Source organism: Orycteropus afer, unplaced genomic scaffold (assembly GCF_000298275.1).
Source record: "Orycteropus afer afer isolate SDZICR_OR568_19922 unplaced genomic scaffold, OryAfe1.0 scaffold00463, whole genome shotgun sequence".
Taxonomy (NCBI): domain Eukaryota; kingdom Metazoa; phylum Chordata; class Mammalia; order Tubulidentata; family Orycteropodidae; genus Orycteropus; species Orycteropus afer.
This window is the reverse complement of record NW_006922050.1, coordinates 410,708-423,808: the sequence shown is the minus strand read 5'-3', so window position 1 is coordinate 423,808 and position 13,101 is coordinate 410,708. Positions and strand designations below refer to the sequence as shown.

Sequence of the window (13,101 nt, the reverse complement as noted above, 5' to 3'; positions counted from 1 at the left end):
AAAAAAAAAAAAAAAAAAGACCAGGTTTGCTGGTCTGATAGAGCCTAGTGAGACCCCTGAGACTGTGGCTCCTAGTTTCCCTTCAGATCTGCAACTGAACTCACTCTTGTAGCTTCTAGCCAAACAATAGACAGGCATATGGGGTGAACATGTACATCAGGTAGATAAGGCTCCTTGGAGCAATCAATCATGGTAGAACATGTTAGGGCAGTGTTAACACAGGGAGCCAGCTGTAAGGGGGAGGGCAGTGCATGGGAGGTGAACATGTACATCAGGTAGATAAGGCTCCTTAGAGCAATCAATCATGGTAGAACATGTTAGGGCAGTGCTAACACAGGGAGACAGCTGTAAGGGGGAGGGAAGGACACAGGGAAGAGGTAACTACAGGGTTATGTAGTTAGAGGGAAGAGAATTATTACATTGTGGGGAATTGCAGTCAATGTCATTCAACAAAATGTATATGAACTGCTGTATGAAAAATGAATTTGCTCTGTAAAATTTCACTCAATCACAATAAAATTTTTAAAAAATAAACAGTAAATATGAAAAGTAATAAATAAATAATAAAACCTGTCTTCCTATTTTAATTAAAACCAGGGAGGATGGATGGCAGTAGCCACAGAGAACAAAACGGATTTGTCCTAGTCACTCCCTGTGTCCCAAACATTTCCATTTGCCAAGGGCAAGTCCAGTTTTAAATCACATTGGAGTCACTTTGAGAAACTCCTCAGGAATTATTAAAATCAGGAAGAAATATAGAGCAAAAAAATGATGTTAGAATCTGGGTGATACCAAAATTTAAGGGGCAATAGAAGAAGCACTGGTTGGCTCTAAAATTTGCATATATGATGGACTTGGGTCAGTGATGTGGTTGGAAGAAATTATGATACTTGGGGGACTGATCTTAAAGCATGTTTGCATAGCAAATATGTGGCAGTTACGTAAGCTCACATGCTACAGGTCATGAAGAATAGAACAGTTCTGTGAAAATGTTTTTATACATTTTGTAGGGAAGAAAAATGTCTCAGTTATCTACATCAAAGATTATTGTTATGGACTGAACAGCCCCCACCTCCCCACTCCTCTGCTTCCACAAATATGTGTTGGAATCCTAACCCATACACTTGTGGAATATATATCCTATTTGGAAATAGGGTTTTCTTTGCTATGTTAAAGATACTATATCATTTTAAGTTGTGTCCTAAATCTAATCATTTCTGAGTTAAATAAAGAGCAGCCTAGTCAAAGAGACTCATATAGATGTTATCTGACAATGAGGGAGGCAGATGACCCTATAAACCCAGGAACTTGAAGGGTAGATTGCTATTAGAAATAGAAATAGACAAAGAAGGACCTTCCCCTAGAGCCACACCCTTTATTTGGACTTTCATCTCCTAAATATTTAAAACAATCAATTTCTGTTCTTTAAAGCCACCCACTTGTGGTATTTCTGTTATGGCTACACAAGATAACTATATACATATCATTCTGAAATTGGGTTGGACTTGAAGAATTTAAGGAAATTGTGGCTGTGCAAAAGAGTGAGAGCCAGTTGGGGCTGAGAAGGAAAGTTAGAAAAGAAAGACAAGAATCAGAAGAAAGTGATATTCTGGTCTAACTGATGAGAGAGGTTTTAGAAGGAGAATGGGTGCCAATGTCAGATGGTGAGGAGGGAAAGATCAAATAAAATAAGGACAAAATAGAGCGTTTTGCATGTGTTATTGCTGCCTTCCCAGTAGCATTGCTTTAGTGTTGAGGACAGGATCCAGACTGCATGAGTTTAAGGAGCGGTCAGTGAGCTAAGTGGAAAGAGTGAGCATAGGCAACTCTTTCAGTTCCAAGAAGTGTGAGGGAAGTGAGCTAGGATATTAGCTGCACAGGACACGAGTAGTATGAAGTAGTATTGAGCTCTTACTATGTCATCTCACGTATATTTATACACATCACATAGATTTCCACATTAATCCTCACATAACTCTGGGAGATGAGTGAAAGCATATCCATTTGGCTAATGATTAGTATGAGGCTCAAAGAAGCTAGGAAACTTCCTAGTAAACAAGATTTAGAGCCTGTCTTAGTTACATAGTTCTACTATAACAAGAATATCACAAGTGAGTGCTTTAAAGAACAGAAATTTATTTCCTCACAGTTCTGGAGACTAACACTCCACATCAGGATCTTGGACATGTTGATTCCTTCTGTTAGCCTCTCTTCTGATTTCTTCTGTCTCCCTCCTGGGCATTCTTTTGCTTGTAGATGATCCTTTCATGGCATCTGTCTTCCCCTGTGTATGCATGCCTCTGTATCTCAAACCAACTCAACTCACTGCCATTGAGTTGATTACAACTCATAGTGACCCCCATTGGGTTTCCAAGGCTTTAAATCTTTATGGAAGCAGACTGACCCATCTTCCTGCCATGGAGCAGCTGGTGGGTTTGAACCATTGACCTTCTGGTTAGCAGCCAAATGCCTTATCCACTAAGCCACAAGAGCTCCTTCACCTCTGTGTCTAACGTGCTCTTTTTATAAGACACCACTCAGAAGTGATGAGGTTTAGGACTCATCCTCCCCTGGAAGACTTTCTTTTTTTTTTTTTTATTGTGATTTGGGCGAAAATTTACAGAGCAAATTCACTTTCCATACAGCAGTTCACATACACTTTGTCTCATGATATTGACCACAATTCACCACAATGCAACAGCTCCCCTCCCACTTCCTCCCAACAGTCACCTCTTCCCTGTTTCCATCTCTCCATGCACTCCTGCCCCCTGAGCTGTCTCCCTGTGCATAAGCAGCCCTCCTTTCACCCATGTTTTTTCTCTCCAAGGAGTATCTCTACCTCAGGTAAATGTTCAACTTCTATGCCTGTCTTTTGTTTGGCTGGAAGCCACAGGTGTGGATTCAATTCCAGACCTGAAGGGCAGCTAAGGGCCATAGTCTCAGTGGTTCCACCAGGCTCCATCAGACCAGCAAACCTGGTCCCCTGTGGAATGACTTTTATTAAAATGACAACAACAACAAAAAATCCCTATTTATAAACAGAGTCGTATTGACAGGTGCAAGGGTTAAATTTCAACATAACTTTTTGGGAAACACAATTCCATCCATAACAGAACGTAAGTTCAATTCCAAAATCTTTCTTCTTGCCTCTATGGATATGATATGCATCAGAATGTATGGCAAAATTATAAGTGGGTTGACTGGTGGTTATCTTAGGAAGCAGGTGGCTTGGACAGGAGTTAAGTTCTTCCTGATTCCAATGTCAAGTGTCCCACTCTCTCCCATCTCTTATCCCACCAGCTCACTCTCTCTCATACCAGGACTTTAAATATTCTTTAACTGAGGAGATGTTGGGAAAGCCAGGTGAGGTGAGAAGGTAGGTTAGTGGGCATCAAATGACTTCTACTGGTTGTGTTTCACATGGCATGCCTAAAAGATGGGTGAAGTTTTAAGAAGCCTATTTTCAACTGCACATGTCTGATCTGCATCATGAGTAAAGTCCATTTTTTGTTTATTAAAATACCATAAGATAGGACTCTGGATCAAGCCTGGCATTCTTGCTCAAGGGATTTTCACAGTGCTACTCCTAATTCCTTCCCCATGATATCTGTGCCATTGGTATTTTGTAGCTTTGATCACCTTGTAGTCAACAGCGTTCTCTCCTGTGGTCTGAGGAATCTGGAAGTTTCACTAATACCTGCCCACTATGGGTGACCATGCTGGTTTTTGAAATACCAGTGGCATAGCTTCCAGCATCACATCATCATGCAAGTCAACATAGTACAACAAACCATGCTCCCTCAAAATAGAAGTTTTCAAGAAAAGAAACCATATGTAGCTGATTCTTCTGCCTAAGTGATGAATATGCCTATATTTTACTTTTCCTAAGTCCTATATTCTATTATCCCCTTTACTCCCATAACATCCTGAAAGGTAGGTGTGGTTGAGATCATGATCCCCATGTACCAGCTGAGAAAGCCAAATGCAGGCCTCTCCATCACTCTTCCTTCATTTGAAGAGTCTTCACTACTGAGTGACTCCACCTGGGGGCCATGGAAGATATTGTTAGCAGGGAAGGAAATATAAACTTGCTGTTCATTTGGAGCCTGAAGGTCTACTCCCATGTCTAGGTATTAGGAATCAGCCTCTGGAAGAATCAACCACTCTGGAAGAACTGGGTCTTGCCTCTTACTAGTTGTTTGATCCTGGGAAATCAATTAATATTGAGGGGCCTCAGTTTCTAATCTCTTAAAGAGGTATCTTAGGTGTAATAACTGTCCTCCTTTCCCTCCTTTATTTTTGAAATGACAGACTACATTGGAAAACTACAGAGCATAGTACTACTTTGTAACAAATCTGGGTTTTAATCCCAACTGCCTCTCTTGCTAGCTGTGTGGCCTTGGACAAATTACTTAACCTTTTTAAATCCAACATTCTTCCTGTGAAAAATGGCAAGGATTGTTGTGAGAACTATACAGCATATTTTAGGGTAAGGTGGATCCATCCTGGACTGCGCTCAGGAAGCTTCAGTACTGAAGTATTCTGCAGAGTTCCTCAGCCCAGAAGTGGGCTGTTCCAGTGCATGGCTAATGATTTTATTGTGAGCCTTAATTCCTTTAGCAAAGACACATTCTTAACTGGCAGTGAGCAAAGTGGTTTCCTCTGACTAACAAGCAGGTGGCTATTCCATTTTCCCCCTCAGACCTAATGCCCTCCTGCTTGGGAAATGGGGTGGGGTGAAGAGAGAGGGGAGAGGCCTGATGTCACCAGCCCTACATAAAAGCCTCCTTCAGCTCCTGAAGGCAATTTGGAAGCAGCTGGAGGAAGGAGTTAGGTCTCTGTTGCAGATTTTTTGCTTTTGAAATCAGACACAGACACAGCTGATGAGTAAAATGCAGCCTCCACAGAAAAGCCCAAGCCTCAGACCTTTCAAGCAGAGGAAAAGTTTAGGTAAAGTTCTTGGGGGCACTTTTCTGGGTTCTGGCCTCTCAGAGAGGGAAAGAGAGGACATGGGCTTCTCTTCCAGGCCTAGCAATTCATTTGCATTTAAATTTTCACAGCAACCAGAAGAGAGGAAGTGGCAGGAATCCGGGCAAAGTTTCCAAGCAAGATCCCGGTAAGATTCCAGGGTATTTAATTTCCTAGGGGCCTGGGGCCTGTTGTTCTCTGAAGAAAAAAAAAAAAAAAAAAAGACCACCCAACAGCATTTCGCTGTCCCAAGTTCCTAAGATGCAGAGCAGCCTGAGCCCAGTTCTTAAAGGTTTGCTTCAGAAGAGACTCATGCTGACACTCTTGGCAGGTAATAGTGGAGCGCTGCCCCCGTGAGAAGCTCCTGCCTCCACTGGACAAAACCAAGTTCCTGGTCCCGCAGGAGCTGACCATGACCCAGTTCCTCAGCCTCCTTCGGTAGGTGGGAAAGCAGGGAAGGAGGGGGACAATTGTGTGCACCTGGGTTCCTTCTGTTATGTTTATAATATTTTGTTTTGGGGAGGGGTATAAAGGGGAAAAGAGAGAGGAAATTTCTTAGAATGAAGTTGTTTTAAACAGATGGGGAGAATTCCTTAGATAACAAATCTAAAGGGGGTAATAATTCCCAAAGTTTCTAAGAATTTTCCAAAGTAATCTTGGCTCTGAAACTAGTCTCAAAGGTCCTTTCTTTCAGATACTACTCTAAACTTAGATTGCACTTTGCCAGAAGATGCAGTACTTCTTGAAGTGTGTGCACCTGGGGGCTAGGTGACCTCTTCAAAAGGCAAATACTCTGTTCTGGTTACCTAGTGCCACTCTGACAGGAATATACCACAAATAGAATGGCTTGAACAAACAGGAGTTTATTCTCTTATAATTTTGGAGGCTTTAAGTCTGAGTTCAAAGTGCCAGGCTTTAGGGGCTGGGTGAAAAGCCCCTCAACCTTGGGCTTTACCTCTACCTCCTGCTCCCAGCCCACTGAAGATGCAGGCCTTTTTTCACTCAGACAGCTGCTGGCTGCTGAGGCTGACAAGCCCAAGGTTGACAAGTAAAAAGCAATGGTCCCAACATAACCAAACATGGCAGACCACTAATTCAAGTCCAGAAGAAGTCTCAAGATCAGCAGGGCATAGCACTAGTGGAACAACGACTTGCTACATGCAAGGTTCAAGCATGGCAAAAGTCTAGAGACCAATCCCAAATCTTCTCCTTATATGTGGGAAGCAGACCACATCTCTAAAGCAGCTGCTCAGCTGCTTGTGGCAGATTCCACCATGGAGTTGATTGCCAGTCTCAGCATGAGGAATAACTACCTCCAGCTGCTCTGCCACTCAACCAGGCCAAGGCAAGTTGACAACAACCTTAACTACCACACACTCCCTACATTGCTCCAAAAAAAGCCCAAACCAAACCCATGGCAACCCCACGTGGGTCAGAGTAGAATTGTGTTCCATAGGGTTTTCATTGGGTGAATTAAAAAAAAAAAAAAAAATTCATGCATGCTTTGTTTCATGTCATTGATTGCAATCTCCTCAATGTAACATCACTCCTTACACATCCTCCCTATGTTTTTCATTTTCATTCCTCCTTCTCTCCTAACCCGTCCTGCCTTCTGAACTTTGTACTTGGGCAACTACTGCCCTTTTGATCTTCAATGATTGATTGTTCTAAGGAATGTCCGCCTTCCTAAAATTATTTTTCACCTTGTAGACCTGTCTACTGTTTGACTGAAAATTCAGCTGTGAGAATGAGTTCATTTCCAACTCCAAAGTGTGACCAAGGGCCATAGTTTCAAGGGTCCCACTAGTCTCCATCTGACCAGTAAAAGCCTGGTCTTTTTCATTATTTTGAGTTTTGTTGCAAAAAATCAGGATTAGATCCCAATATGTGGGATCATTTTTGACCCTCCTACCCCACGAAAACAAACAAACAAACAAACTGACAGCCGTTTCTTTTTCTCCTCACAGTGGCCCTCCTATCTTCACCACCACCCCTGACCCACATCCCTATCCAACCATTAGAAGCTCCACAATATTTATTAAGCATCAGCTATGTTCCAAGTGCTATCTGGACTTTGGGGATACAACAGTGAACAGAGCAGACAAAGCCCCTGTGCATATCCTTCATACAATGGGGATTCCAATGCTCATAAAATGAGAACCTGACAAGAGATAGCAATGGAGGTGCAATCTCTGGACATAAGAGCAATCACCTGCAGAACTGATTGCAATACTTAACTCCAGCTCCACTCATTCTATGTTATTTTTCACCTAAAGATAGTCATGTGATTGTCAAAATAAAAACTTTTAGGGTAATTTCATGAGGGATTATCTCACTGTTAATTTCAGAATCAGGTTCTGAAATTACCCTCCAACCAGCTCCTTTCTTGACTGTTTCACTCACTCACCCATCAGAAGCTTCAGAGTTCTGAGATTTAGATTGGTCTGCTGTGCCTGCCTCACAAATGACAGCAAACTAAAATATGCTTACAGAGGCTTAGGTCTTTCCAATGATTTCTGGGAGTAATCAGGACTCAGGTTGACCTTGACATTTGAAGCAGATCCAGTTGAACTTTGCTGCTTCTCTATCTTATTAATGCATCTCTATATTATTGTTAAAGGACAGATGAGGAAAGGACACACATTTAAGCAGAATAGCCCTTCCAAATGTTATCCAAGGCTATTGAATTGTGATTTGGTTCATCACCTTTGTACTGCTATGGAAATTCTTTAATTTCTTATCAAAACCAGTAACCTGTTCCTGATTGTGAGTTGATTCTCATGGTGCCCCTGTGTGTTTCAGAGTAGAACTCTATTCCACAGTTTTCATAATGATGACATTTCAGAAGCAGATCACCAGACCTTATCTCTGAGGCATCTTGAGTGGGTTTAACTGCCTGTGTTTTGGTTAGTAGCCCAGAACTTAACCATTTGTGCTACCCAAGGACCTTAATTTCATAGTAAGCAATGGTTTATTGCTTAGTGTTCTTATGCTGGCATGTCTGCCAGTGAATAATGGTGTTGCTTCATTCCCTTGGTCATTTTCAGAGGAGCTCTGGTAGCATAGTGCCTAAGGCACTTGACTCCTAACCAGAAGGCTGGCAGTTCAAACCCACCAGCCACTCCTTGGAAGGAAGGTTGGGCAATCTACTTCCATAGTGATACTGCCTTGGAAACCCAAGGAGGGGTTGCTATGAGTCGGGTCAGACTCAATGGCACATAACAACAACAGTATCTTAAATCTCCAGGGAAGAGCTGGCAAGACATCTGGAGCATTAGGAGTCTTGATAGCTAGACTTCTTTCCAGATCAACCGAATGAGAATCTCTTGGGGGTGGCACCTGGGAATATGCATTTTAAACAAGCCCCTTCTAGATAATTTTAGTGTATATTGAAGTTTGAAGACCACTGCCTCTAGATTTTGGGAGTTAGGGCATCTCATCTCCATGACATATGTTTATATTGGTCAAACTGTGGTAAAACTTAGGATGGAGGCCCATTCCCTGCCAGTTTAACGTCTTTCCTTTCTGAAATCTCTCCCCATACCCTCAAACCCAGGAGCCGCATGGTGCTGAGGACCACTGAAGCCTTTTACTTGTTGGTGAATAATAAGAGCCTGGCCAGCATGAGTGTGACCATGGCAGAAGTCTACAGAGACTACAAGGATGAGGATGGCTTTGTATACATGACCTATGCCTCACAGGAGATGTTTGGCTGCTGGGGGAAGGCAGCCCCCAGAGATGGGAGCAACCTTGGGGACAGATCCTACAGCCCTCTCTAGCTCTTCACAATGAGCTTGTCTTCTACCTGATAGTCAGACTCTGGCTGAAGGGAGGATTTCCTCCTGTGTGTACTTGGGAGGGGCCTAGATAACAAGGACACCCTGGGATGATCAGCACCTCCAGTGACAGTAAAGACCTGGTCCTTTCTGTTCATTCTTTTGGGCTCCATGTTCTTGTGTTCAGTCCCTAAGAAAGACTCAGTCTTTTTTGGTCCATAGAAACTCTCTTTCTAAATTGTTGTTGTTATGTGCCATCGAGTCGGACCCAACTCATAGCAACCTCTCCTTGGGTTTCCGAGACAGTGTCACTACAGAAGTAGGTTGCCCCATTTTCCTTCCAAAGAGTGGCTGGTGGGTTTAAATTGCTAGCACTCTGGTTAGCAGTCAAATGCCTTAGGCATTATGCTACCAGAGCTCCTCTTTCTAAATAAGAAGTGGTTAATATATGTGATGGTTTTGTCCAATGAGCTGGAGATATATTTTAAGTTCATCTTCAGTGGTGAAGCAGGCTCCCTAGGAAGCTGATTTTAGCCCTTGTATGTGGAAAGGAGTCACTTCTATGACACAAGTCTATAGAGAGAACCTCTGGCCTAGGAGTAGCTTTTGGTGGAACCAACTTAAGCCCATGAAAACCATGCTAAGCTTATCTGAGAGCCATTTTCACCTGTGTAATTAAAGAAAATATTATATATATTTCCATAGCATTCACTCTACTTGGTTATTTCATCTTATTTACCTTTCTATGAAACTCGTAGCTTTGCCAAAGTTGTAACTTCTCAATATAAAGTAATTTAAACAATGTGTTTACTATGTGCCAGACATTATTCTAAGCACTCTGCATGTATACACTTCTCATCACAACTCTCTCTTGTTAACTACTGGGGTCATCATTTTACAGATGAAGAAGGTCAAGGAATGTTTACCAGATTCACAAAACACAGTCTACTGGAATTTGAGAGCAGGGAGTCTGGCTTCAGAAACCCAAGCTCTAATCCACTGCTAGGCTCTCTAAGATGAAGCTATTGTTGTGTTGTTATGTGCTGTCAAGTCGGACCCGACTCATAGTGACCCCTCCTTGGGTTTCCAAGGCAGTATCACTACAGAAGTAGATTGCCCCATCTTCCTTCCAAGGAGTGGCTGGTGGGTTTGATAAGTACTCAACAAGGTACTTGTTGGTACTTGGGCTACAGAGCCAAGTTACAGAATCTAAGCTAAGGAGAGCAGTAGAGTCCAATGAATACAGTGATGGTGGGATGTTTGGTTCATCAACAGCACAAAAAGAGTGAGTGCTCTGACTGCTTGGAGGGTGAGGGTCAAGGAAGTCTTCACAGCATTACTTCATGGGATTGCTGAGCAAGATAGGCAAAGTCACATCTTTCGTGGAGCTTATTTTAATACTACTGAGGGAAGAAAGACAACAGTCAAGATAAATCTTGTAATTGCAATAAAGGAGAGAAAAAGAGATTGACTGGCAGGTGCAATCCTTTATCTAGAGCAGATAAAGCTTCTCAGAAGGAGTAATATTCATTTGGATCAAAATGATGAGAAAGAGCCAGAAGAGGGAAACATTGAATATGAAGGCCCAAAGGTCAGAAAATGAAGCACTAGAGGCTCAGCAGTTAAGAGCTTGACTCCTAACCGAAAGGTTGGCAGCTTGCACCCACTACCCACTCTGTGGGAGAAAGATGTGGCAATCTGCTTCCGTACAGATTTACAGCTTGGGGAACCCTATGAGGCAGTTCTACTTTGTCCTGTAGTGTTGCTACGAATCACAATCAAGTTGACAGCATGGGCTTATTTTGTTTTAAGGTCAGAAGTCCCTGGGTGGTGCAAACAGTTAACATGCTCAGCTGCTAAAAGGATGGAGGTTCAAGTCTACCCAAAGGCACCTCAGAAGAAAGACCTAGTGATCTACTTCTGAAAAATCAGCCATTGGAAGCCCTATGGAGCACGTTTCTATTCTAACATATGTGGAGTTGCCCTGAATCTGATTATCTCCATGGCAACTTGTTAAGGTCAGAAAAGGTTTGAAGAGTTTTAGAAACAAAGGTTTCTAGAGTAGGTAGAATTGAGCCAGTGAGAGGAAGGGATGAGCTAGGTAGGGCATGGTTTACAGGACCTTGTGGATTTTGTTAAGGTGTTTGGAGTTGAGTGATCTACTTTTTTAGAGATACTGTGTCAGAAACCCAATGAGGGGTCGCTGTGAGTCGAATCGACTGCAGTGAGTTTGGTTTTGGTTTTGAGGGGAAAGGAAAGAGAAAGCATTGTAATTGGAGAAGCAGGGAGCATTTGTTGAGAAAACTGAGGCTCAGAGAAGTTGTGATCTACCCAAGGCTCCCCAGCACACACATTGGACCTTTACTCAGCTCACTCTCTGGGGTTGACTATCCCTGCTCCTGGATGATTTTCATCCCTCACAGGCAGCCAGCCTACCCTCTTCTGCTCAACTGTGTGGCTGTCCTTCCCCCTCCTGCTTTGTCAGCACTAGTCAGTTCCTCTATCCTTCATCCTGAGTCATCTTGGCATGCACCTAGTAAGACATTGTCTCCCAGATTTGTTCTCTGGACATATCCTTGTTGTTTCACCTTGATCAATGAATACAATGAATACTCTTCCCAAGTAAATATACTTTGAACTTGATGAGGAGTGAGTGTCCTTGGACATTTCCCTGAACACTCACTGCGTAAGCCCACCACTGATCCTCTGGCTCTCAGCCTTCTCCACATCCTGTCTTCCTTGAATCTCAGCATCAAAGATTGTCCATTGTTCTCCAAGTACGTAGATCATACATAGTACATACATTTTGTAACTGTCTGAGCACTGTGTTGTGTTAGGTCACCACGATCCTTCCTGATGTAGCTTCCCCTCATACATTAAATCTGTCTGGCCAGAGTGAGATGCGTCAGCGATCTTGCTTATGGTGAGTATCGCTTGGTTTCCTGTTGCTGTATGACAGGCTAGATAAAACTTAGTGGTGTAAAACAACAAACATTTTATTATGCTCATGAATTCTGTGGGTCAGGAATTAGGAGAGTTCATAGTGGCAACAGCTTGACTCTGCTCCAGGACTTCTGGGGACTCAGTTGGGAATGATTGAACAGCTGGGGTGTGGGATCGTCTGGAGGCTTCTTCATTCACTTGTCTGGCACCTAGGCTAGATGACTCAGACTGGGCTCAGTTGGGGCTGTGGACTGGCATGGATCCAGGGGGCTGCTCACAGCAAGACCATGTGGTTTCTGCAGGGAACATCCTTCCAAGGAGAAGCTGGAGAGCCTGTGATCCCAGAGAGAAAGACAGAAGCTGGCCTGTCCAATAGTGATGAATTTTAATGGTTTTTAGTCTGGATTTCTTTAACTTTTTTTTTTTTTTTTTTTTTTTTTTTTAGCATCTATTCATGTACTTAAAATTATTCTGTTGATTTTTCAGGAGTTCACATTATTAAGTAGTAAACTTTGTCATGTATATTAAATAATTATCCAATTCCTTTTGATAAAGGCAGATTTTTTCCCATGTAGATATTTTTTATTTATATGTGATTTTTCCTTGTGGCATCAGAGAAGTTCACGTTCTGATTCGAAAGATTCTCTCAACTCCAAGATTATTAAAAATATATGCCCATCTTGTGATTATTTCTAGCACTATGGTTTCATGTTTTTACACTTTAGTATTTGAACCAACTGGAATTTATTGTGATAACAGAAGTAAAGAAGAATCTAGGTTTCATTTTCTCCAAATGCCTAACCATTTGTTACAAGTGCATTTAGGGAATTATCTAACGTTCACACTTGAATTTGCTGTGATTGTGTGTCTATGTCTTATTGTCATATAAGTACAGACATCCTTAAGAACATGGACTGTAAGTTTTCTTGGTTGTGTTCCTGGTGATGCCCACCTAAGCACATTTTTGGTGTTTAATTAATACTTGGTGATAAATTAGACTTCAGAGGGGAAAAACAGAACTATTAGTGAGTGGTATGAGTTGTTTTCAGTGCTTAGTTCAGGGAAGAAAAATATTTTTCTGTGCCTGTAGTGGCTCCACAGGAGAAAGAACTGGAGGTCTGCTCCCATAAAAACTGCAGTGTAGAAAACCCTAGTGGGCAGTCTACTCTGTCACATTGGGTCACTATTAGTTGAGATCCTTAATGCAGTGCATTAAAGAGTTTCTGGGTAGCACAAACAGTTAAACACTCAAGTACTAACCAAAAGGTTGGAGGTTGGCATCCACTCAGTCACCTTGGAAGAAAAGTTCTGGTGATCTACTTCTGAAAATCAGCCATTGAAAACCTTAGGGAGCACAATTGTCCTGTGATACACATGGGGTCACCATAAGTCAGGAAAAAAAAAACACAACACC

The 13,101-nt window shown here is 42.3% G+C and overlaps 1 protein-coding gene across 1 annotated transcript; it reads left to right on the top strand.

Moving 5' to 3' along the window:
- The first annotated feature begins 4,892 nt into the window (after positions 1-4,892).
- Positions 4,893-8,747, top strand: MAP1LC3C (microtubule associated protein 1 light chain 3 gamma). Its single transcript, XM_007954512.1, has 4 exons — positions 4,893-4,950; positions 5,061-5,116; positions 5,300-5,406; positions 8,525-8,747. The coding sequence occupies exons 1-4, from the start codon at positions 4,893-4,895 to the stop codon at positions 8,745-8,747; spliced, it is 444 nt and encodes a 147-aa protein (XP_007952703.1).
- Positions 8,748-13,101: the final 4,354 nt, after the last annotated feature.

Excerpts from the sequence above, each read along its gene's own strand:
- MAP1LC3C (XM_007954512.1), top strand. The coding sequence starts at position 4,893 with ATGCAGCCTCCACAGAAAAGCCCAAGCCTCAGACCTTTCAAGCAGAGG. Across the intron at positions 5,117-5,299 it reads AGTTTCCAAGCAAGATCCCG|GTAATAGTGGAGCGCTGCCC; the intron begins GTAAGATTCCAG and ends CACTCTTGGCAG. Across the intron at positions 5,407-8,524 it reads CAGTTCCTCAGCCTCCTTCG|GAGCCGCATGGTGCTGAGGA; the intron begins GTAGGTGGGAAA and ends CCTCAAACCCAG.